General features: G+C 38.5%; 1 protein-coding gene across 1 annotated transcript in view; it reads left to right on the forward strand.

Annotated features, from left to right (window-relative positions):
* LOC111872053 (zinc finger protein 665) overlaps positions 1-22935 on the forward strand; it is a 25063-nt gene extending 2128 nt beyond the window's left edge. Inside the window, exons 2-4 of the mRNA XM_023865554.2 lie at positions 3383-3457; positions 12526-12828; positions 20438-22935. Coding sequence (XP_023721322.1) covers positions 3456-3457; positions 12526-12828; positions 20438-22205 — 2073 coding nt within the window. The 5' untranslated portion in view covers positions 3383-3455 and the 3' untranslated portion in view covers positions 22206-22935. The remainder of the gene's footprint in view (positions 1-3382; positions 3458-12525; positions 12829-20437) is intronic.
* Positions 22936-26271: the final 3336 nt, after the last annotated feature.

Below are 26271 nucleotides of genomic sequence, written 5' to 3' on the forward strand. Positions count from 1 at the left end.
ATTTAGATATGGATCGGTGGTTAAAGTGTGGATCGTTGGTTAGGAGAGTGTTAAATTCATAATATTAGGCCTAAGTGATATGTTTGTAATCTTCTGAATAAACTCCATTTATAACAGTATTTTACTGTCATAAATGACACATTTGGTGTTGTAAAATTGTAAGTTACTGCTTCACTTTCATGATATGTAAAATATAAAAAAATTCCATTCGGGGTTTTATGGGGGCCGTGGTCAATTAACGTTCGGTACAGGGGGTCCGCGGCGTGAAAAAGGTTGGGAAACACTGCTGTATGCCATTCCCATCCTGTTCTCTGGGGCACATGCAGTAGCATAGTTGGTTGAGGCACTGTGCTACAAGCGGGAAGGCTGTGGGTTCAATTACTGCTGAGGTCACTGGATTTTTTCAATTTACTTAATTCTTCCACTGTGGCCCTGAAGTCGACTCAACCTCTAACAGAAATGAGTACCAGTAATCTTCCTGGGGGTTAAAGTGTGGCCAGCGCATAAGGCTGATGGCCTTACCACCATCTGTGAATCGATTGTGTAGAAATTGTGGGAGCCTTGATGTCTCACAACCCTATGGGCCTTCGTGGCCTGTTACAGTGAGAGCTTAACCTTTTACCTTACCTCACCATCCCATCCTCCTTGATTTGATACTTATAATAATATATGGCAAAGATTAGAAGTGGAGCTCATTATGCAGTTTTCTCCAACTTCCTATCATTTCAACCCTCCTTGGTCCAGAGGCTTTCCTCAGCACCCTCTTTTCGAACACCCTCAGGCCATGTTCTTCCTTTAATGTCAGTGACACCCATATACAACTGTCATCGTCTGACATGTACGTTTTTAGACAGCAGACAATAAGACAGAAGAAGGTCGTGAACTGAATGGTAGCAAGCATTGCCCAAATTCCATCTGCTCTTTATTTTCCCATGAATCAGATTTTGATTTGTTACTGTTGTCCCCAAATATCTTAACTTTGCCACATTTTCAGAGGAACTATTACCTTATGTTATGATTTTTCTCAGCATTCTGGTAAAGATACAGTAACATATACTTAATTTTCTCTGCATTTACTTCTAGACTAACCTCCTTATTAGCTTCAATTGGAGTTTCTGTTTTTCTTTATGGTATCTATGTTATCTCCCAGTAGATTAACTTTGTCGGCATAGACCAGAAACTGATGTATGCCATTCTGTTTGAGCCCCACCTGGTTTTCCTGGACCTTCCTAATAACATATTCTTAAGTGAAGTTGAATAGCATTCATTTCCTTGTTTTCTGTTGTTGTGGTGAAATATCAACGAAATTACTGTAAAGGTTTTCACAGACTACATTATTATCTTTTTTTTTCTTTCAATCATTGGCAATAGGAGCTTTCCTAGAAGACTTAAATATTCAAAAGTGAAACTGCTGACAAAATTAATTACCAGCAGCATTCTCTAAAATTCTTTAGAAAGTTATGTATAAGAAAGTGATTTCTTAGAAAGAACAACACCCTTGCAAATATAAAGCATGAATTTAGAAAATAAAATCCCACAAAAGGTAAAACTTCAGTTTTACAGATGAAATCTTATGTGCCCTTAATAGTATAAAGCTTATTGGTGGAATATCTTGTGATCTAGAGCATTTGATTGTGCAAGCCATGAAATATTACTGTTGAAACTAAGTTTTGATGGAATTTGTGGTATAGCTAAATGCTGAATTAATTCATACCTTCATGAGAGGAAGCAGAAACTGGAATTAAAAGTACCAGACCCAGATTATGGAACCCGCACACACACTGGGGAGTTTCTGAAGGTTCAGTGCTTGGTGCTATGCTGTTTCTCACACATATCAATGATATGTACATCACCATTATCTTTCAGTTTAAACCCATACTATTTTCTGATGACATGGGTATCTTTATCTACCTCAAGCTAACTTAACTAGTTTTCAAAAAGGAGTNTTTGCTAGCTTCATTGAATGATTTAAAGTTAATAAACATACCCTAAATTGTGATGGAACAAATTTAATGAAATTTAGTATCAGTGACAGAATTTGTATTATTCCGAATACAGGATGTGATAATAAAATGACTGAAGAAGTAGAAACAGCTGAATTTCTTTGCCTTCAGACTGATAATAACTTGAGCTGGAAGATACAGACATATATAATCCAACACTAAAAGAGTATCTCCTGTCTCACTCCTTCCACCATGTAGAAGAGTTTATCTTAAAAATTCTCAGTTTTAAATACATGCAGGAAATAATGATAGTTCTTTGATATAATTATTTTGGTGTAATGCTGTATTATCAGATGTGTTTGTGTGTATATTGAAAAAAAAAGTAGTGTATTTGTATATAAGATATTTTAACCATCATCCAGTGTCATCAATAAAAGTTGTGTTTTTAAACTTTCATCCTTTACATGTCTTGGTCAAAATGACCATCTTCAGAAGGATATTATCAGCACATAAGGAAACTGCTATTACTGTGACATAGATATCAATATTATATCATTTAACTGGGGGCACCTGATAGCGTAGTTGGTTGAGGCACTATGCTACAAGCCGGAAGGTCGTGAGTTCAAGTCCCGATGAGGTCATTGGATTTTTTCCAATTGACCTAATCCTTCCAGCGGCACTATGGCCCTGGGGTCAATTCAGCCTCTAACAGGAATGAGTACCAGGAATTAATTAAATAATTTTCGTGGGGAGTAAAGTGTAGCCAGTGCGTAAAGCTGACAACCTCACTGCCATCTGTGAGCCGATTGTCTAGATAATGTGAGACCCTCAATGTCTCACATTCCTATGGGACTTCACGGCCTGTTACGGGAATACCTTTACTTTTTTACTTTATATCATTTAACTAATACTAAGACATATATCAGTATCTTAAAAACATCTAAAAATTATTATAATTAGTCTGTTTACAAAGTAGTGCACAATATTTGTTATATTCTAAAACCAGTGTGGTTCATGTAGTTACATTTCTTCTTAACGGAAGATGAATATGTGTCATAGTGCAGTTTCATTGTCTCACGATCAGGACTCTTTGGTCTCATGGTCCAGTTATACAGCTTACTCAGCGTGTTTGCATATATGTTGATAATATCCCTCTAAAGACGGTTGTTTTGACTGAAACATGTGAAGGGTGAAAGATTAAAAACACAACTTTTATCAATCACACTGGACAGTGGATAGAAAATCTTATATACAATTACTTGTGTGACGGACCAGGATGAACCAAGTTTTGTATTATGACAGTTCATTGAGTTTGGCCTATAAAGGGTCCATGAACATGTGAGCTGTATGATATATCTAAACTGTATAACTTCTAAGCCTAATTGAACTCCAACTTCCCTTCAATACAAACATATAATAGATTTATTCTTCAATTACAGGTGATTCTCTGAATGATGGTTGCTGATACCATGATATTTTAAGGCCTTGTTGTGATTATTACATCTGCAACACATGTGAGTACCTCCCACAGAAACATTTTACTCACACTCAAGCCTGTGAAAGCTTTGATTATATTGTGCAGCTTTAGGATCGTAATGCTGTAGGAATGTAACAGATATTTGCTTTTCTTGTTATTCAGAAAATGGAAGGAAATCATTGTTAAATCCGAAAGAATTAATGTATATTTGAATTAGAAAGTTACAGCCTCTTGGAGTAAGTGTTGCTGTTCTTAACTTGGCAACATGATGTAATAGAAGTGAAATGAGATAGCCTCATTTGACATTGCCTTGCCTTCATAATGAAGACTAGAAACATTTTCTGGTACTGGTATTAAGAAACATCCATGAGAAGCAAAGTCAACTGCATGGAAACTGACTGTGTAGATATTGTCATGTGTAGGATGGTACACGTAACAAAATTATGGGTTCTAGTTTGGCTGATTAGATTTATTAGCACTTCAGTTACACACGTTGTCTTAATCACACTTAAATACAGACAATACAGTGCTGTCGCTGATTTACACAGTTTCCAGTTCACTGTTGCACACACTAGGATTCTCTGTCTTCTACTAGTCGTCTCCTAGCAACGGATCTGAACAGGGAAACTATCACTTCAAAACACTACAGATATTACATATATAATCCTTCAGTCACACTTTACATCTCACAGGCCAATCTCCTGTATTCTTCTGTACTACTCTTGCATGCTTCTGCTGCTATTTCTCTCTCACATCTCGTAACTAACTACTCCCAACTTAGCTATGTCACTCACTTATATAGCCAAGGGACAGACAATGCATCATCGTAAACAGATGTCATGTGATCGTTACCCACTACTGTTGTGTGACATCATCACCTGCACAGGAAACATGTCACATGATGGCCACATACTGTTGTGTGACTGTCGTATGCCTGTCAGGCGATAGAGTGGATACTCATACTTGTGGGTTGGTCTTGACGGAGTCGGTCGAGTGGCAAACGTTGTCCATCATTTTGGTGGAGATAAACTGCTGGAAAATGCTTAATTCAAGAGAGTTTATTACACAGTAAATATGTACAACTGTAAGAACAGCAAGTCTGCTTAAGGCTTTAGCAGTGGCCGACTCCTAACTGACAGAGTACCGTCCTATAGACTAAACTTCGAAATCAGATTAGAGAGCATTCTGGACTGTTTGGGTCAGGGTTCTTATAGCCCTGCTTGTGGGGTGGGGGTTGTATGAAAGCTTCCTTGCAAGGTACAAAGTTCATCATATAGGAATGTTCTAGAACATTCTATTGTTATTTCATATGGTGGGTCTTCCTGGACCTTGGCTTGTTTTCTTGGACTTTGGCTTGTTTTATTGGACTTGGCTTGTTTCTCGGACTTTAACTGATGTTTTCCAGGTTCTCTGTGAAGCAACGTGACTATTCTTATTTGCTTCCCTTAGTTCAAAATAAGTCTTGTTTGCCCTCTGGCAGATAACATCGGTGAAAGTCGAGTTACAGTATGTGACAAACCAGTGCTGTTACATTTCATAATTTCCAATAGATATTACATTCAGATTCAATAAAATGTTACTTATAAACCGTAACCATTGTAATTATTCTATCCACCAATACCTGTTACATTAATAATATCTAATGCATCACACCGTCATATACAACATGACATCAGAGTGCATGTGTTGCATAGCAACAGCCTGTCTGCAGACGTGGAAAACACTGTTCCTCTACTGTTGGCCACATGTGTGTTGCAGGCATTGTCTAGCAACAGGTCAACGTGCCGCAATATTCTTCATCATTGTGTGCAGTGATCCTGATGTATCACTCAGTGTACAGCAGCAGCACCCTTTCTGGGATATAAATGGCTTATTTTAACACTCATCTTTGGTACCCACATTTTCTTTGTCTGATGATAACAGATGTATCTTACAATCTGAAGTGTTGAGGTACCAGGAACAGTTTTAGAAAATTGTAACCCAGCTGTCAGTCTGAGGACATGTGTTTTGATTTGTGTCTGTGTTGTGTAGAAGAATGTAATTTCTGTAATATATTCTGTGGTCCATTTATGTACATCATCTGCTGTTGAGTATGGTTTCTCTCTCTTTCTTGAAGACTAGTACATACTACAACTTGCATTACTGTTTCAACATTCTCATTGTATGGACTTTGCCATGCAAAGTAGCAAGGAAATTCCACTCAGCAGCTACATGAAAATTTCCGTCACATCAGTGCAAGAAGTCTTGTGCTGTGAACTGTCACCTTCACCAAAATAATATACGTCTTCTTTAAACATGATAACACATTGGAAACTAAAGTTATGTACAATGCAGCTTATGAAAGAGTGGACAGTAATTGCTATATGATCAAAACAGTCATTGGTGACACAGAAATTTGGCACTCTCTTCTTCTGGTCCTGATGTGCCTTAATAAAAAGTAAAAGGTGGCAGAGTGGCCTGATCAATTTGTCAGTGGAACCCTTGTATGGCATCTTGGTGTAAAAAAGAATAATTCTTTGGAAAGTCAAGTAAAATAGTAGCTACGGTGTCTGGCAGAGTGGTTTCTTTCAGCATCTTCAGATATGAGGCTTGTGATTTTGTTGTATGATGGCTTATTGCCTGTTGTTTGTCAGATATCTTCAGTCAGTCCTCCAGGGGTACTTATAATGGGTACAGGTTTTGTATGATCTTCATAAACCCACTGCTTATAAACTCTTCTGTATTCTGCATCAAAGTCCATGGCCTTAAATCTTGGTAACGTTTTGCAGTTTACTGTGCCAGCACATTTTCAACTTCTATGGAGCATAAAATTATGAGAGACTCTGGAGCATACCAAATTTTCAAAAAGAAAAAATTAGTCTTTCTGTTTTACTAGTGCAGCATCAAGTAACTTTAAATTATGGTGCATTTCGCATGTGTGCTCATTCTCTCTCTGAATTTATTCCCCTGGATTCCGCTGTTTTGCACCATGGTGGCCCTAAAGAACACAATTTTTGAGAATCCATTTTTTTAAAGACTGGTACTGTGCTTTAAATTCCATATGTTGAAATTAAATAGTATTTTTTTGTGTGTGTATGAATTCTTTTCTAGACTGTACTTTTAATTGATAATTTCAGCTTCATAACATGCCTCTACTTTCTGTACAGTTTCTTCAGAAAATGTTTTCCCCCCATGTTCTTTGCTGGTTCAGCTAGAATGCCATGTTTGTTTTTTAATATATGAGCTTTATTTACCACATATTTAGCAACTTGAAATTTATTTGCTCTCCTTTGAACTCTCATGGGTGGACGTGGTAGCATAGTTGGTTGAATCACTATGCTGCAAGCTGTAAGGTCATGGGTTCAAATCCCGATGAGGTCATTGGATTTTTTTTCAATTGACCTAATCCTTCCAACTGCAATATGGCCCTGGGGTCCACTCAGCCTCTAACAGAAATGAGTACCAGGAATTAATTAAATAATTTTCCTGGAGTAAAGTGCGGCCGGTGCGTAAGACTGACAACCTTACCACCATCTTTGAACCGATTGTCTAGATAATGTGGGACTCTCAACGTCTCACAACCGTATGGGCCTTCACGGCCTGTTACAGGGATAACTTTACCTTTTACTTTTTTTTTTTAACTCTCATGCTGATTGGCAGTAGCGTCACCAATTGTAGAACCTTCTTTTAGAAGATGTCGGCAGTTTAACTGTACTTCATCCATTAAAATAGAAAGGTTATAACATCATTTTCAAGTTTGATTACTTGTATTATCTAGGATTTGAGTTAGTGATGAACTGTTAAAATTGAGTACCCTAGCAATGTTTGAAGTGACTTGCTTGTGCAGTCCCCTCCTCCCCCTCGTAATCTATTTCTCTTTATTTTTGCAACACTGTAGCTTTGCTGGAGTGCACCTTGACATGGTGACAGAGCAGTTTAGATTTTCAACTTGCAATTCTTCAAAATCTTTGTCAGAAGCATTTCTGACATGTATGCTTTCTTGAGATATTTTGTTTTCTTAAATACTCTCCAAACCCCTATTTCTACACGATGTACATATTTCTGATATAGCTTGAGTATCTGTAGTCTGTGTTTATACTTTCACTTTATAATTTTCTTAGTGTTTCTGGTGGATTGCAGTGTGATATTTTGATAGCTGTCATTTTTCTTGATGAAAGCAGATAGATGCACTTTCCTCTGCTTCATTCATTCATTCATTTATTTTCCATGCATGTGAAATATGCAGATGACCTTGTGTTAATGTGTTAATGGCTAAGGAAGAAACTGTGCTGCAGGGCATGATTGATAGACTAATTGAAATTGGAAGGTGCTATGGCATGGAAATGAATGTGGAGAAAACAAAAGTAATGAAAATTTTGAGACAACCAACCCCAGTCACAATAAAGATAGACCAAAAACAAGTGGAGAATGTGAAATGTTTTAAATATTTGGGTAGCTTGTTAACAGATGATGGAAGGTGTACTTGTGAAATTAAATCCAGGATTGCCATGGCAAAAGCTGCATTTAGCAAGAAGAAGAATCTTTTTACCAGCAAATTGGACTTAAATTTGAGGAAGAAACTAGTGAAATGCTACATTTGGAGCATAGCTCTGTATGGGGCTGAAACATGGACACTTAGGGCAGTAGATCAGAAACATCTGGAAAGTTTCGAAATGTGGTGTTGGAGAAGAATGGAGAAGATCAGTTGGACCGATTATGTGAGAAATGAAGAAGTGTTAATTAGAGTCAGTGAGCAGAGGAATATCCTACATGAAATAAGAAAACGGAAGGCTAATTGGATTGGTCATGTTTTACGCAGAAACTGCCTTCTAAAAGAAGCTATCGAAGGAAAGATAGATGGGCGGATAGAAGTGACAAGAAGTCGAGGAAGAAGACGTAAGAAGATGCTGGATTACCTTGGGGACAGAAGAGGATACTGTCATTTGAAGGAGAAAGCTCTAGATTGCATCAAGTGGAGGAATTGTTTTGGAAGAGACTGTGGACCTGTCGTCTTGACAGATTACTGATGATGATGATGATGTATCCATATATAGATACAACCCAGGATATGGAAATAGTCCGTTTTACAATGGTCATACAAAATTACATAAGTCTCATAGATACAATCACCTACATCAATCAAATCATACAAATTATAATGCCAAAAAAAAAACAAAAAAACAATCAATTTACATGATGCAAACAGAACATTGATATAACAAATCTCTTCAGTGCAAATATAAAAACTTGATTCAAGAAATTCAAGAAATATTTTTGGTGCACATACTATGAGCAGTGTTTTTTTTAATGCACAAGTAATCATAACTGTAAAGACCGCCTGTTCATGTATATTCTTCGAAATGACAATCAGTATTTAGTGTTAAGAATAGCATCATTAGGAGCAGGCCTACAGAGTCTTCTTTTTTTCTAGAAGGCTCCTATGCATTGAACATCCCTGCTTGTAGAGTTCTTTTGTAATGACTCAATTCTGTATTCTCATTGGCATGTTATGTCTAACAGTGTTGCCATATCTTTTTTTTTATGCCAGTCTCCAGAAGAAGGATGATGATGTTTTGGTTCATAATTTCAAATTTTAATTTCTTTGCAATGGGGCGAAGTCCACTCCCATTTTTTTTTTCCTCCTCCGGGTAAAAGTTTTCATCTTTGTAAATGCAATCCTACAGTGCTTTCAGAGTTTTATAAAGATCCTTCTGCTTAAGAGTAACATTTCATATTCATTTTCAGACTAAATTTGTAAATAAAAATGTATAATTTTCAACTTGGAAGTCAGTCCTTCAGTTAATAAAAGCATTTCAGCTTCACTGAATGTATATGATTCTCTGTCAAAATACTTGAAAAGAATCCAGAAGTTGCATAAAATATATTTTGGGTATTTCGAAAAACAGGTTTACAACTTTGCAGTTTTCTGTGTGTGTGGATAGAAAGCCCTTATGGACCAGTCATGTTGGGTTTGCCAGACCAATGGAAAACTTGCACATGGCAGCTGAACATGCTCTACATGGCAAACAGATGGCAAACTGTCAGCTGCATTACTGCTCAGTCTCTCTTAATATTCTTCTTCTACAGGTGTCACTGCACATGCAAATGACTTAGCTGATATATATCAGTTCTATTTGTGTTCCCGTTCTTGTAAGATTATTCAGAAGTCTGTTTCATGTTCTCATTTACAATACTGAACTGGAACAGTAAAATATACACTTGAGCAGTGGATTTCTCTGTATGATACTTATGTGAAAAATAAATCACATTATTTGTGTAAAGGAAGGTTTTGCCATAAGTAAATTAAAATGAAATAAAATCCATTAAAATTGTCACCCAAGTGACGAGAAGTTTTAATGGATTTTGTTTTATTTTAATTAATTTTATTAAGTGCACCAAAGCATATTAATGCAGTGTAGCAGTTTGATATACTAAGACACCTGAGGATGGCCATCTAAGGCCGAAACATGTTGTGTTAAAGTATAAGTGGAAGAAAAAGGAACAATTGTTGCATTACTGATGGTCTGTGTTATACATAGACAGTTTATGCTGTGTTTGGTGTGTATACCCCATCTTGGAGATGGGACATGTGCTTGGAGATAGGGACTAGCTCCATCAGTTGGGCCCAACTGAGTAGGTTTTACCTGAAACTGGAGACAGAATCCAGTCTCCAGAACGTTGTGTTTTGAAAAATAAACAGGATGGTGTTTTTAGATAAAGACAGGACCATAGATAATGTCCAAAATCAAAATATTTGTACTAATGTACCATCGTCACAAACATTTAGATCTTATTAGTTTAATGTGGCCGCAGTACAAGAGACTTAGTCCCACCCCACTAGCAATAAAAAAAATAACATTCATTTATAATTTTTTGAGGAGAGGGTTTGCAGAATGATAAGGCTTGGAATCTACTGATATGGCATGAGTCACTAATTGTAATGAATTGCTTCTTGGTGATTGTAACAGCAGAAGCACTTCCTGGACAAGTACTTAATACAGTGTTTACATTTTTACACACAAATTGATTTGATTTATGGTGTGAAAGTGTCTGCCAAAATATTTGGTATATTTGGAATCTTTTCCCTTGCATCTGAAATATAAAATGTCCCAAACATGTTACGGCTTGGAATTAATTTTACAGGACTACAATGAAATATTATAATTTTCTTGACCATGCCAGGCTTCCCTGTAGAGGTTACTTATAAGCATATTACATACCACTTAATTCTGTTTATGTTGGTCAGATGATTCTATAATGTGATCATCTGAGGGCTACCTGAGTGTATGGCCGCTTGTGTCAACCTAGGCTGACTGGTATTCTAGACAAACCAAGACCCTGTACAGAATTTCTCTTCAGTACTGCCCGAATAAATGATTGTCAGCTGCCATGGAGCAACGTTATGTTTTATGTGGTGGTGAACCATAATCTGAAGCTCCTGCTACTATGTTAAATGCTTAGTTAGCTGTGTTACTTCCTGCGTCAAAACACCATGTATTTGTTACCCATTGGAACAGCATTTGTATATGTGTTCAATACCAGTGTGAAAAGTGGTTGTGTAAAAAAAGTAAGATTCCAGTGTAAACTTAAGGATGTTGCAGTTCCAAATAGAAAAACCCTTACATTACCTTACATTAGTAAGGTAAAGTTGTCCCTGTGCTTAACTAATTAAGCACTATGCCATGAAGACGTTTAGGGAAGTGGATTTATAGATCCACATTTTCTGGATCTTCATGCTAGCTATAGGTCAGTGGTCACCTTCACTTGGTCACTTTACTCCCAGGGAAAGAGTCCGCAGTACCCACTGGATAGGATTTTGGGTGGACCCCAGAGCCAGTCTGGATGACAAGAAGAGAAAATTCTTGACCCTACAGGGATTCGAACTCTGACCCCTCAGTTGTCCAGCCCCTAGCCGGTTGCTATACCGACTACAGTATCTGAGCTCCTTTCATGCAGTAGTATATAAATTAAAAAAAGATAGATTTGTTATTGGATTAAAAAAAGAACTGAATCAGTACACTGAGTGTGCACTGATGAGAATTAAGATGAAATGGGTTCTAGGCTTGAACGTTTTGAAACAACCCTCACACCTTGCACAGAAAATGGGGTTGTGTCTGGGTTTGAATCCATGAATCTCAGGTCCATTGGCAAGCACATTACCGCTAGACCACTGAGGCAGACCCATCGAATGTAGTAAAATGTAGTAAAGTCTCATTTAAATACCAGAGAGAACTTGAGCCAAGAATACATGGATCTGTACATCCGCTCCCCCATATGCCTTCATGGGATAGTGCTTAATTAATTAAGCACATGGACTTTAATAATATGCAAAGATTTCCCATAGGCATTAGATTCTTGATTGTTTATCTCTTTAGGAATTTTCCCCCTGTTGTGAGAAATTGAATTATAGATTGGTATTCATGTTTCATTAGTGATATTGACACAGAAAGCTGTAAAGTATGTGTTGAACACGTGCCATAGTCCATGCGGTTAGTCAATGGCTTCCCACCACAGCGGCCCAGGTTCAATCCCTGGTCTGGTCAATTGGGATTTGTGGTGGACAAAGTGGCACTGGGTCGGGTTTTCCCTGAGTACTTCGGTTTCCCCTGCCAGTCTTCATTCCACCAAATTGTCCATAATCATAATCACCCGGGGCAGGTACAGTAGGCCAGTCAGTGGCTGCTGTGCTGAGTGGACCCAGCCGGATTCCACCCCCCAGTATATGAATTAATTAATGTGTTGAACACAGCTGAGTTATTGAGCCGCTGTACAGTCATAAAATTGCTCAGGTAGGGTAAGTTATCAGTTATCACATGTTATCATTGCACGCTTGGTTCTTGCTACTGCAGCATTACTGTTTCAGTTCGCTTTGTTCTCATGAATGTGTCACTTGCTTTTTACTGCATGTTACACATGCTTGCCATTTGGGCAACTTTATGATCACCCTCTACACTCACCAGGCAGATGCATTTACAAAACATGTCATTGCATTTCAGTGTGTATACTCACCATTTGTTGCTGTCAGTTGTACGCAAATAACTTACTGAATGACCATCATGTATACAGTTTACTTGACCCGTTAAATAGTGAACATAGATTCTAAGCAATTCAATTTTCATTTCTTAGGTTTGATTACCGCCAGGTGTCCCTGCGCACACCCATGGCCCAGCTGGATTCAACAACCTGGCTTGCCACCACTGCTCCCAATCCAAATAACAACAATAACACGGCAGCAGGCCCAGGTACTGCCCCAAACAGAGGAGCTGGTGACCCTCACAACGTTGTTAAGGCACGGGAGGATCAGCTTGGGCAACAGCAGCACGGACAGAGTTTTGAAGACGTTGCTCAGCAGCAGCAAAGAGGATTACTCAAAATACCATCATCTGTTGGGAAGTGCTCTATGTTTACACAAACGGAACCTACCAACAGGTAACTCACTCTGTATAAGAACAGACTTCACTATTGAGTATCAATGGGAAATACAGTGAAATAGGTTGGACTTCTGTTAAATTATTTTGTACAGGTATGTGGATGATTGATTTATGGTAAATGTATATAATTTTTCCATACCATATTTATTTTGAATCCCACACATTTGTTCTTTATTTTAATTTGCACTGTAAAATCAAGGGTGCAGGTTGTATGGCAGGCTATGCAGATCATTGGGTATTCTGCCAAATTCATGCATGCATTCACGAAAGAGACCACCCCTTCCATCTCTGCCTCTAGTTTTTTGCAGCATCTTAATATGTGACAGAATGAGGGAAATTTCTTCTTGTCATTGTGTCTTTCACATAAGCAGCATGAGCAGTACAGCATTACTTATAATCCATAGTTCTGATAAAGATTTCAAATCAAGATTAGAGAATTAAATTGACCAAAAATAGCTTTTGCTATGTCCCTGCAGCTTTTGTTGCAATCATTATATTGATCGAAATTAATTATGAGTGATATACTGAAACTAGTCTAGTGTAGAAAACTGAAATTAACGATTGTGGGGATCCGTTGCGCTGACCATGTGACACCCTCTAACCGCTAAAGTTGGCACTAACTTTGCCGACAAGCGGCGGTCGCTCGGTCGGTATAGTTCGCTTGTGGACTCAAGCCACAGAGTTGGTACTAAAACTGAGTACCCCTTATGAGATCTAAAGCCAGGGTTTCAGTAGATAATGTGACTGTTGCATGATATTTATGTCCTTTCACTAATATTATGTAGAAGCAGAAGTTATGGAAATGTTCATCTTATGGACCCTTATTCACACAACAATGATGAGGAATAATGGTGAGTATTAATTCATACATCCCCCCAAGTTGCTTTTTTATTTTCCAACTTTTTGTTCTTAGACATAAAAGGCTATTCATTGATACTTGTTTTTCATTGTAGGAAACTGCTGAAGCATAGGTGCTCGTGAAGATGTGTAGTATTGTTTGAGGTTACATAGAGCTAATAATAGCAGACATAATTTTAGGATGGAAACTTGTCATATGTATGCCCTCACAAACTCAGTCATGTGTTCTTCAAGTATGTGTGGAATTCTAATAAGTATGGTGTTACATTTAAAGCAGTTACTAACTGTTAACCATTTTAAAAGCCCATATGTAATTCAACTGCTTCTGTCCAGTAATTCAGTTTGCAGAGTGATGATGGCACCTTTGCATGAGAAATTTGTAATTAAAACATATATGCAGTTCATGTTCATAATATAATTTCCTTATCAAAAGTTTGAGTGTGTTCTAACCTATACTCTCTTTAAATCACTAACAGGATTCGCTTCAGTTCATATTTATCTTTAATTCTTTGCATTTCACTGTTAGGTGTGACTCAACTATCTAGCATTCTTGCTCAGTGCCTTGCAGCATATACATGGTAACTTAAACTGGTTCTAGGACAGAAAGAAACACAGCAACATTGTAGCAGGTATACTGGGACATGTTCACGTATATATCCTGACATGAATGTCCCCAACTGTTACACTAGCTGGCATGATGAGTCTCAAAGAAAGAGTCCTGTGCAGGAAATATTTGAAGATGGGGATATGGATCATCCCAAATTATCTGCTAACATAAAATTTTGACAGACATTTGTAAAATGGGTGCTGAAGATGTGGCTGTGAGACCCTGTGCAGTGAATGATGTTCCAGTACAAAGTGTCAGAATAACATACGTTCAAGGACAGTCATGAGTTATTGGAAGATGAGCCACACATAGGACAGTCTGCACCATTGAGGAATGAAGATGTGGATGTGCCGTGTTTTCTGATCAACAGACAGCAAGAGGAGAGGAGATTGCAGAGAAAATCAGAATCTTGATCTGATCTCACATGACATATATCAACTGTGCTGATGCAGAAACAATACAAGTACTTCATGACAGTGGTGAGCTCATCATTGCAGCAGATAGTGATGTGATTTTCTCTGATAGATTACCTGACAAAAGGTGATGAAGCCTGGTGTTCCTCAGTAGCCACAGAGTTCTTGCAGGATCATGCAGAAGAGAATATGATATTGGAAGTCTTTTCTCTGACTGGCAGGGAATGGGGCACCTTGAGTTTTTATGTTCTTGTGGATCAACAAGGAAATGTAGTAGGAAGTGCTAATCTGTCTATCTGAGAAAAATCACCTTACTACTACTATTCCTTCATGGTTTTGGTCCGCAAGCAAACTATACTGACTAAGCGACCGCTGTTTGTTGGCGAAGTTAGTGCCAACTTTAGTGGATAGAGGGTGTCGCGTGGTCAGCACAACGAATCCCTACGGCCATTAATTTCGGTTTTCTAGACTGGGGAAAAATCACCTTAAGCATCTGAAAACATTGTCTGTCTGAGACTGGATATTTCTGCTACTGTTGTAGCATATTGATTGTTGCCTGTACGCTAGCAGATTACCAAGCCTGATACTGCAATGCTTCCCCATCACCTTACTCTTCCAGCCTCACACCACGTGATTTTTTTTTTTGTTCGAATGGAGGATTGTCACTTAAAGGATGCAGCTGATGTTAAAGTGAGAAGATTGAGCTGTAGGAGCTCACGTGTGGTGACTTCCAGAAATCTTTCAGACAACTACATGAATGCTGTCAGACATGTGTAGCCACTGAAGGAAAATATTTTGAAGAAGGCAGTTGCATCTAGGGGATCCTTAGATTTGAGATCAGTGTCATGTCCTGGAACTATCCGAATATTTGTCAGATAACATATTATGTTTATGTCAGACACTTACGTAGTCTTGATTTGTTTCATCTCGTGTTGAGAAATTGTATTTTCTGAATGAGGAGAGAAAGCATGCAGGTATACCTAACAAACTTATGAAATCAAAGGAAAGGACTTTCAGTTTGAAGGACTATTTGTTCATAATTTAAGAGTGCGATTGGCAGATTAAGAGCTCTGTTTTTATCAGCCTAAAAAATGTGAATAATGTTAAGAGTTTACAAGAAAGACAGGCAACTTCAAACTTATCATGGCAGAATGTTTGGTTGTTGATTTTATATCAGCTACAGTGAAATGTCATTACAGTGATGCCAACACACCTAAGGAATTTATTAACTAAAATAAAAATGATGACAATTTGTGTCATGTAGTGAATTACGTCTCATATCTTTACCATATTTGCGTGAAACTAAGATAATTTTTATCCACCTTTTACTCTTAAACTAAAATATTTTCTTGCTTTGGAAAGAAACCTGTAATCATTAGGGAATTTTAGATATTTTACAGATCTGCATCGTAGTAATGCCTGTATCTCTAACAAATTTTCTTCTTATTGTGGATTGTTTCAGCTGTATCTTTTTACCCATCACTGTTGATAGTGAAATTTCTTTCATCCTCTATTGTCTTGTATTTATTGTAAACGTGTTATTCTTATATAGTATGATACATTTTGTTGCATGTGAACAGTATGATACATCATCTAAAATATAAATATTTTAAAATTTCTCTTATGTTCAATACAGCACTTTTTATTTCAAAAATACTTTCCACATTCACTTCAGCTGCAGTATCACTGATGCAGTGCTAGTAGCAATCTCTGTAGAGCAGTGGTTCATAACATCTTTTTGCAGTGTTGCCATTTCAGTAAACCAGATTGAATGCCTGTTATATTTTTAAATTATGGCTCTATACAGTGTGTATGGGGACTGTTTCCCCTGGGCAAAAGTGGCTGGGGCATGAGGCTGACCAGTCACCTCCATCTAGGGCCAAGGTTAAGAATGGTGGAGCTGTACTTCCACTCCCACATACATGTTTGTGGCTTGGTGCTTAATTAATTAAGCCCAGGGATAACTTTGTCTTTACCTTTAGCTCTACCTGTAATTATAGAGGACTTCCAAGGGTTTTTTTTCCTTTTCACTGGTATTTTAAAATTTTTACAAAAATTCTGTTGGGAGTTCGTGTCTCTGTGTTCAGTTTAATAAAATTGTCCTGCTGATCTCATTTTATTAGAACCATATGTAGCTGACCAGATCATTACCACTTGAATTGTGCCAAATTACTCCTTTGTGGGGGTCAGTTACCTCAAAGTTAAGAACCACTGCTATAAAGTATTAACAACATAACATGATTTAGTGATATTGCAGCAGTAACTTTATGTCATGTCTTTATAGAGTTAACAGTCATGACAAGGTTGCCTTTTGCTACTAATGTACAGTGATTTTTCATTTGATTTATCAGCATTGTCCAAAATTTTCTTCAAAGATCCACCATATTTTACTTCTTGCCTAGTCATGCCAACGTCAGGAAAGGCAGATGCTTCTTCGCCATGCACTGTCTTGTAAGTTATTCTGTGACATTCATGGAAATGGAGTCACACTACATTGTATTGGTCATATTGACCCTTTTCCACAGTCAAGAACTCAGGAAAAGAGTGAAAACAAAGATATGACATTGGCCTATTGAAAGTCTTCATGGAGAAATGTCACTTGTGTTTCAGTGTTACTTGTTTTGGCGATACATGACTTTCTTCTTGTGATGGCAAAACAGATTGTGTGAATTGCATGTGATTTATAGATGTTTACTGCCTCATGAGGGGCACTGGTAGTGTAGTTGGATCAGGTACTATGCTACAAACTGGAAGGTCATGGGTTCGATTCCTGATGTCACTGGATTTTTCAATGGACCCAATCCTTCTAGCTGCACTATGGCCCTGGGGTTAACTGAGCCTCTAACAGAAATGAGTATCAGGAATCTTCCCGGGGGTAAAGGGCAGGTGATATATAAGGCTGATAACCTCACCGCCATTTGTGAGCTGATATTCTTGAAAATATGGGAGCCTCATCTCTCGACCCTATGGGCCTCCATGACCTGTTACAGGGAGAGCTTTACTTCATCTTAGGATTAAGAAACTGAAATAAAACAAAGCAAGAGGGGGGAGGGGGGAGAGAGAGACCTGTGAGTTTATTTTCCTGTCATCAGGTTGAGGACCAGTGTCATTTGACATTCTGGCATACGTTAGGATGTTCGAATTTAAACATTTTTTTTAGTAGTGGATACTTATTTTCAGTGCCCTCACATGTTGTTTGTTAGGCACACAATGGATCCATTTTGGATTTTCTTTGGAGAGTGGTCATTTCTTCATTTTTTAAAGGTGTTGCATCAGGTAGTAGCACCTCGTATGTGATTTGAAGCTTTCATGGTAATTGTATATAATTAAGTCTTTTTGGGCGATCAGCCATGTCAGCATGAAGTTAGTATTTTGGAGACTGAGGACTGACCCCATCTCCTTCATCAGGGGTTGATGCATTGAGTGTTGTAACTGCATGTTGTACTGTAGCCACGAAACATGTTCTTGTATGCCCCAATGCATGTGACAGGGTACAGTGGATGGAGGCAGGTGATCATTGGTGTTCTGTCCTGGTGCAGACAAATGGCGGAACAGTGGACGGAGCCATGTGTTTGGCCACCACAGTCCATGTTGTGTGTCATTGGTCCTTCTTTATGATGGTTTTTGATGACTCTTGCTGAGTAATCCTCATGCCTGAGTACTGTGAATGGTTTATAGGAAATCCCATATCCATGTTGAATTTACTGGGGAACAGCTAAACCTCTATGGTTTCTATCACTAAGTGGTTCATGTAGCCTGTTGTTGTGGCAGAGCATTGGATAAACTTCAAGAACACCACAGTAGTGTCACTCTGGACTTGAATATGCAGGTGCGTAGTTCAAATCTTGGTTTGGATGTTAAATATACTGACTGAGGTTTTTCACGATTTTATTCAGTACCCTTGGGCAAATTCTAGGCTCTCAGCATAGTTGGGTCATGTCCACCTGGCCACACCATAGCTGAAGTGGTTAGTCACTGGCTTCCCACCACGGCGGCTTGTGTTCGATCCCGGGTCTGGTCAACAGGGATTTATGATGGACAAAGTGGCGCAGGGGTGGATTTTCTTCAAGTACTTCGGTTTCCCCTGCCAGTCTTCATTCCACCAAATTCTCCATCATCATAATCACTCGGGGCAGGCTACAATAGGCCAATCAGTGGCTGCCGTGCCGTGTGGACGCAGTTGGACTCCACCCCCCACTAAGTGAATTTGAAAAAAAAAAATTAGGTAATGACCACATTCATCCAGATCCCTTCCAGTTCATCCATCATCTTGCCATTTGATGTGATGTAGTCAGCAATACTGAAAATCATAAAATATCTAACCCATCTACCCCAGTACTGGCCAGAAGGACAGACTGCATGGACATCTTAATGAAGGAGGCCATTGGGATCTAGATACCATCCACATAACTTCAAAATGGATGTGGAATACCCTGTAAGCTATTCGTAGTACATAGTGATGAGCATGATGAAAGAAAGAAGAACCAGTGATATGTAACATAGATTGTGATGACTCGCAGCCTGATTCCACCAACTGTTCCCTCAGTGGTATGAGCTGGGAGAGCTGAGAGCATCCACCATTCATATAATTACAGCATGAGGCTATGACCTTGACAGCTGCAGTCTCCAAAACATTGTATTAACCCAGATTGACACAGCTAATCTCTCAAGAAGACTTTGTTGAGTACCTTAACTTTTTTTTTCAAATGAAACTGCATTTTTTTTGTCTTTGCCTTTCTGCATAGCTTCAGTTTATTTTCAATATGAAGATTAGTAGCTCTTCGTAATGTTCATTTTTAATGATATATATCATTAAAGAATATTGATACTCAGTTCAGTACTTGTATTAATAATGTTCTCCATGGAACATGCAATATCAAAGAAGTTCTGTGAGAGTAAGAGCTTTCAGTGTGATACAGAAATTATATTATTATGATTGTGTACAAATGTGCAAATATATGTTCTGCTGTAAAAGGACAGAGCAGTGCTGACTTGCCTAGACTGTATATGAAGTAATATCCTTCCTCTTACTCATATATGCTCTCATCCACACTCTATAAAAAAAATGAAATTGTTGAGAAAAGAAATCAGATCTCATTATGGATAACAATTACAGGAACTCGATACTTTTTATGTTAAAAAATTGTTGCTCCGAATTTTAAACTTCAGTGAATGTTTTTATTCATCTTAATAGATTCAGTATATCAAAGTTTCATTTGAAGTAGTAAATTAGTTACTGCATGAATTTTTTAAGGTATTTTATACAATAGGAAATATTATAACAAAGAAAAGTTTGTGCCTTCTCTATTTTTCTTGATATTTAAATAATTTATGGTATGCTAATTGGTGCAAAGCATAAAGTGGCTGTGTATTCCTGTATTATAGAGCGTGGAATGAGTATTGCAGTAAGCAGTAATTTAAGATTGGTGAGTAAAGGAAATGTATTAAAGTGATGCTGTAAGCTGAATCACCCAGAGTAGTCTGCATGCATTTTTGGCGGAACAGAAGGAATACTACTAGAAAAATTATTGACCTGTTTTTCTTGATCTTACTTTCCATCCCCGTACTTCGTAATGATTTGCCATTTGAAGGGTGTCTCTGTCTTGTTTTAATTTTCATGTTCATGTATGTAGCCTCACTTTCCATCTCCCCTGTTCAAATTGAAGAGCAATAATTGTCTTGGGGGGAATTGTCATCCTTTTCCCCCACCAATTTTTTCATTCCTGCAGGTTCACGCAAACTGAACATCCGGCATCTCGTTATAACGCAAGCTGTCTTGAGTCTAGTAACACAACTTCCGCAGCACAAATTAACTGCAAGACGGAGTCGAACATGTTTGACCCCTCAACAATGCAGCAACAGCAACAACAGCAACAACAACAACAGCAACAGCAACAGTCAGCCAACCAACAGATGTATGCTACAGACAAGAGTAAAGATCAAGAGAAGGCTACAAATAATGCTACAGCATCTGACTTCCCATTTTGTTACAATGTCAACATGTTGCAGAAAGTCCATCAACAAAACTCCACAGCAGGTGTTCCTGTTGGGGGGATTACCGGTGATGACAAAGGATGTTATAGATTTGATGTAGCTCAACCATTTGGCTACAACTATGCTCTTGTGAATCAGATGTCTTTGGCAGCAGCAGCATCAACAGCAACATTCAAGTGTGACGTTTGTGGGCTTGTATTTGGTCATCTGTCACTCTTGAACCATCACAAGAGGATTCATAACACCACAAATGTGACAACGGCAGCAACACAGAACAATCAGGCAGCATCCGCAAACGAGCGGCAGTACACATGTGATATCTGTGGAGCATGCTTCAGTCTTGCTGGTGAGCTTAAGAGCCACAAGAGTGGTATGCATGGTAAGAACAGTCAGTCCCAGCAGACACATAATCACCAGAAATGTTGTGATTCATGTGGTGTGGAACTTAACTGCCAGCATCATAATGATGCTGGGAAGGGTAAGAAAGGTAGTGGGAAGTTTGTAAAGTGTGAGAGTTGTCAGGAGATCAATGCTGGAGGTGCAAATGCTGGGAATGCAGGAAACACTGCAGCAGGTTTCAGTGGAAGTGGTGGGGCTAGTAGCGCTGAGGCGAATGCTGGTGGTAACATGGCAGGAGGTACGGCAGGAGGGGGCATAAAACCAGGTCACCATCCGGTCAAACGTCGTGGAGTCGCTAGTGTTACAAAATGTCATAAATGTAATGGGTCTGGAATAATTTTTATTGGTGGTTCAAGGAATAACACATCTGGTGTTGATAAACCTTTCCATTGTAATGTGTGCGATGGGACATTCTCTAGGTATAGCAGCTTATGGAGTCATAAACGCCTCCACTCAGGTGATAAACCATTCAAATGCGGTACCTGTGGATTGGCATTTGCAAAGGCAGCGTATTTAAAGAACCATTCAAGGGTCCATACAGGTGAAAAACCGTATAAATGCTCTGTCTGTGCGATGCAATTCTCGCAGAGTCCGCACCTGAAAAACCATGAACGGATCCACTCAGGTGAGAGACCGTATCAGTGTGAAGTCTGCGATAAGACATTTGCAAGACATTCAACACTTTGGAACCACAGGCGGATACATACAGGCGAGAAACCATACAGGTGTGATGTTTGCGGTTCAGCATTTAACCAGGCTACGCATCTCAAAAATCATGCCAAAGTCCACACGGGAGAAAAACCCCATCGTTGTGACATCTGTGATGTCGGATTCTCTGATCGTTTTGCTCTTAAAAGGCACCGTAGCATACATGAGAAATATGGTAGAACTGGTCCTAATACCTCAAATAATGCTGCATCTGCCAATCAGAATGCTGCAGCAAATGCTGTTAATAATAATGTTGGTACAAATACTCCAACAAATCCTGGGGGTCAACCCCAGCAGCAGGGCCAGCCATCATCTATTGATGAACTTTATAAATGTGAGGTTGGTGGTCCTATAGCGTTCCCCGGGTGTTCGAGGCCTCATGATGAAAAACAATGAGAAAACGCCCATCATTCACATAATATTAATGCCAACCTTGCAGGCCCAAAGTACCAGGAGTTAGTAATTGATGAGATGATATAGAGAGGACTGATTTGTTTTTACTAGTAAAATCATTTGCATAAAAGACGTGAAGTTTCCATTAAAATCCTATATTTTGTTTTCGTATCAGAGCCATATTTTATATATAGCAAAATTTTGTTAATCAAAAAAAAAATTAATTTCTGCTAAAGGAAAATAAAATGGATGTCTACGCATTAGGCCTACTTTAATTAACCATTGCAGTCCAGTAATGTTGCTCACTGTGTGTTGCTATGAAGTCAAGCTTCTATGTGGCAGTGGACTACAAAAGATGCAGATTGGGGTCATACATATGTTTTATATTAGTAAGGTGTTTATTTCCGTTCATTGTTACTTTCTGATCTTCGCATGTTTAATTATTGTGTTTCATATTTCTTCATGTTGGATGTTACTACTTCTCTCTCGATAAAATTTGCTCGAAATATGGAATAAAAACAGAGAAGGGGTACTTAATCTTTATTATCAAGGAATGCTGAATTTTAAGTCTCCCAGTAGTATGAGGCCTCAGCCAGATTGCAACTTTGTATAATGATATTAATATTCACGAAAATGCAGCAGTCTGCCAACTTGACCATGTGTATGCATCGAGGCTACGCCATAGCTCAAGCGGCTAGTCCCTGGTTTCCCACTGCGGCGTCCTTGGTTCGATCCCGGGTCTGGTCAAGTGGGATTTGTGGTGGACAAAGTAGCGCTGGGGCAGTTTTTCTCTGAGTACTTTGATTTCCCCTGCCAATCTTCATTCTACCAAATTCCCTGTCGTCATAATCACCCAGGGCAGGTACAATAGGCAAATCAGTGACCGCCGTGCTGAGTGAACCCAGCTGGACTCCACCCCCACTAAGCAAAGAATGTGTATTCATCATTACAATAATGCAACATTCAGCCAATAAAAATCAATGAAGCAGGAAAGTATTTTCCTACCATTTGAGCATTGTAAAAATATACATGTGCCATATTTATGAACAGTGTTCCACTGACTGTCATTGCATTTTTATTTTGGTGACAGACTCATTTGTTTAACTTTTCACTTATTCTAAAGAATTTTGACTTGCAATAGAACCAGTTATACTGTGGAAATCCTTTCATTTTTCTCTTCTTCAGCTGCCTGTTTTTTCTTTTTGTGACACGGGGTTCATCTCCTGAGACATTCAATTAGTTTCATTACTGTCACTATACCAGTTAAGAACCCCATTCAGAATTTAAGTCCATTGTTTATAGTTGGGTTTCCAAAATATGTGTTAACAGTTCTCAAGATTGTGCAATATTCTTATATTTATAAGCTGTAGTCAGTTATTTAGAGAGGGTGGGTTTCCCCATTCACCGTGACCAGTTTGATCTATTGTGCTTCCCTCTATGATATTTACCAGTCTCTTTACCCTACCGATAAATGGTGCGTACCATCAGTCCCGCCGAGCAAGCGAGTTCGGCCACTTGCTTAGCGGTTACTATAATGCTTCCCCCATCTGTCAGAGGCCTTAGAGGCTATTGTTGGGTGGGAAACATCCTGGAATTTGGCTCAGTGATCCCCTTTGGAGATATGAGGTTCTTTTACGTGCTGTAAAGTTACGACACGGGACACACAGCGTAAAGTCCCTCCCGGAGGACTTGTTCCCTGAATTTTTCCGCCCTTAAAAATTCGACGACCTCCGCCGGGTATTTGAACCCGCGTACCACGAGTCATGAGGTGGGAACGTTACCTCTAGACTACGGAGGCCGCTTTTATAAGATGTAACTGTACATCACAGTATAGTGATCAGTGTCTTTTCTTATATTCGGGATTTGCCCAATTCAGTTTTCCACTGGAATGTTGGATGTCCTGAATTGTCCATAGTTTTCTTTTCTTTAGTTCCTGCTGAATGCCAAGATAGTAACTTGAAGTAGGTTATGGAAATTTCCACTTTTTTTTTAGTTAACCATGCATTATCATCATAGCATATAATTTTATGCTGCATAATGATGATAGTAAATAACTGTATGTAGCAGAATCTATCCTCTGAAGCCAATAGATGCCAAACTAATCAAATTTCCCATAATTTATAGAATCAAAAGAGTCATTACCATGTTCACAAGAGCCTGCATATAACCACTGATGCATTATTATTAAGTAATCCAAGAGTCAGCCAGCCTTATGCATGTGTCTTAGTACATTGCCTGTCTGCTTCCTCACTCATGTTCAAACTGCCATGTGACCTAAACATCATTTATATAACCAACAAAATTAATATATTGAAAGTAGTGAATATATCGAAAACAACAGTGGGATTCATGATGTTCATATGTTGGTTCTTCTTGAAGTTGATGTTTTCCAAATGCCAGTGTTTGAGTGGTTGGTCTTGCTGCTTTGTATTCAAGAGATCCTGCTCAGAATCAGTGCCCATTGACTGAATATCCTGACTTGACACTTTCTGTGGCTTTCCTCAGTCCTTTCAGTCAAGTTCTAGGATAATGTGTTCAGTAGATTATGAGGGCTTCATTGTGTGTCCGTTTCGGTTCATCATTGCAATCCTGCTCTTCATTGCTACACATACATGCAGTTATGAAGGTACCATATAATTTTGTCATTTTAAAAATTCTTGTTAGTAACGGTGAAACGTTCCCACTTCATGACTCAAGGTACGCGGGTTCAAACCTGGCAGAGGTCGTGGAATTTTTAAGGGCTGAAAAATTCAGGGAACAAGTCCTCCGGGAGGCACTTTAAGCCGTGTGTCCTGTGTCGTAGATTTACGGCATGTAAAAGAACCTCATGTCTCTAGGAGACCTCTGAGCTAAATTACAGGCTCTTTCCTGCCCAAGTAGTCTCCAGTGCCTCTGGTGGATGGGGGAAGAATCAAGATACCGGGGGACGACCTCATTGGCTCTACAGGGGCTGATGGCACGCACCGTTACCAGTAGGGTATGGCGACAGTAGAAATTAAAGGGGGACGCACAATGGACCAATAACTGGTCTAAGTGCATGGGGAAACCCACCCCCTCTCAATACGAACAGTGGTGAAGCCAGTGTTATAAGATTAATGTAAATGGATTATAGGTATTGGCAAATTCATGATTCCTGGACTGGAGTAGTTTTAATATTAGTTGTGCTCATAGCAGTGCAGTGAGTTTAGTTGCACATTTTCATGATAGTGCCAGCAATTCGTATATCTTCATTACCACTGCATATGTGTTAATTGTATTTAAGTGATCATGACACTCTTGCCACAGAAACTCCTTACGGTTCTGCAGACCATTCCATAGCCTATTATAAAGCTTCCTCACTAGTGATGCAGGGAGAATTCTGTCATACACGTAGTTAAGAGGTGAAGGAAAGGCATTGTAACTGCATTGTTGTGAACGCATAATTTGTCAGAACAATTACCCTACACATGGTTTTACAGCAGTAATTAAAATTATTTCCTTTACTATTTAAATGTGCTTCACAATCACAGTCCAAAACATTTTTGGGAGCCTAGACTGAAACAGAAAAATTCTACACATGTTTCTGTAGGATAATTCGTATAGCAGTGCTTTAGAAAATGTATTACATTCTGTGGAATATGTCCTGCAACGCTATGGTTAAATCATTCCCTGGATTTGAAAGTATGTGACATTGATCTGAAATTTTAACACAATGTTTATGGCAGTCAACCAGACAGTTTACAGACCACAGAAAATGTAGATTATTGTCACTGAGAAAATTAATATTGAATGTCATTGCTACTCAAGTTCTAGCTTTATATTTTGAACAGTTATTTTTTAAATCTTGGTAGATATCTTATTTTTCAGTGTCTGGCCTAGTATGTATTCCTATAATTAGTAATTAATACATAATTACGCACTAATTCTTTCACTATTATGATTCATCTTATTTGGTTCTTACATTTTTTATTTTAATATTTTATATATATATATATATACACACACACACACACACACACACACATCTGCTGTATCCAAATAACTTTTCTTAAACAAAGCAGGAATGCTTCAGTATGCATACTCTGTGTGA

This window comes from Cryptotermes secundus, unplaced genomic scaffold, assembly GCF_002891405.2.
Source record: "Cryptotermes secundus unplaced genomic scaffold, Csec_1.0 scaffold162, whole genome shotgun sequence".
In the NCBI taxonomy this organism is placed as follows: domain Eukaryota; kingdom Metazoa; phylum Arthropoda; class Insecta; order Blattodea; family Kalotermitidae; genus Cryptotermes; species Cryptotermes secundus.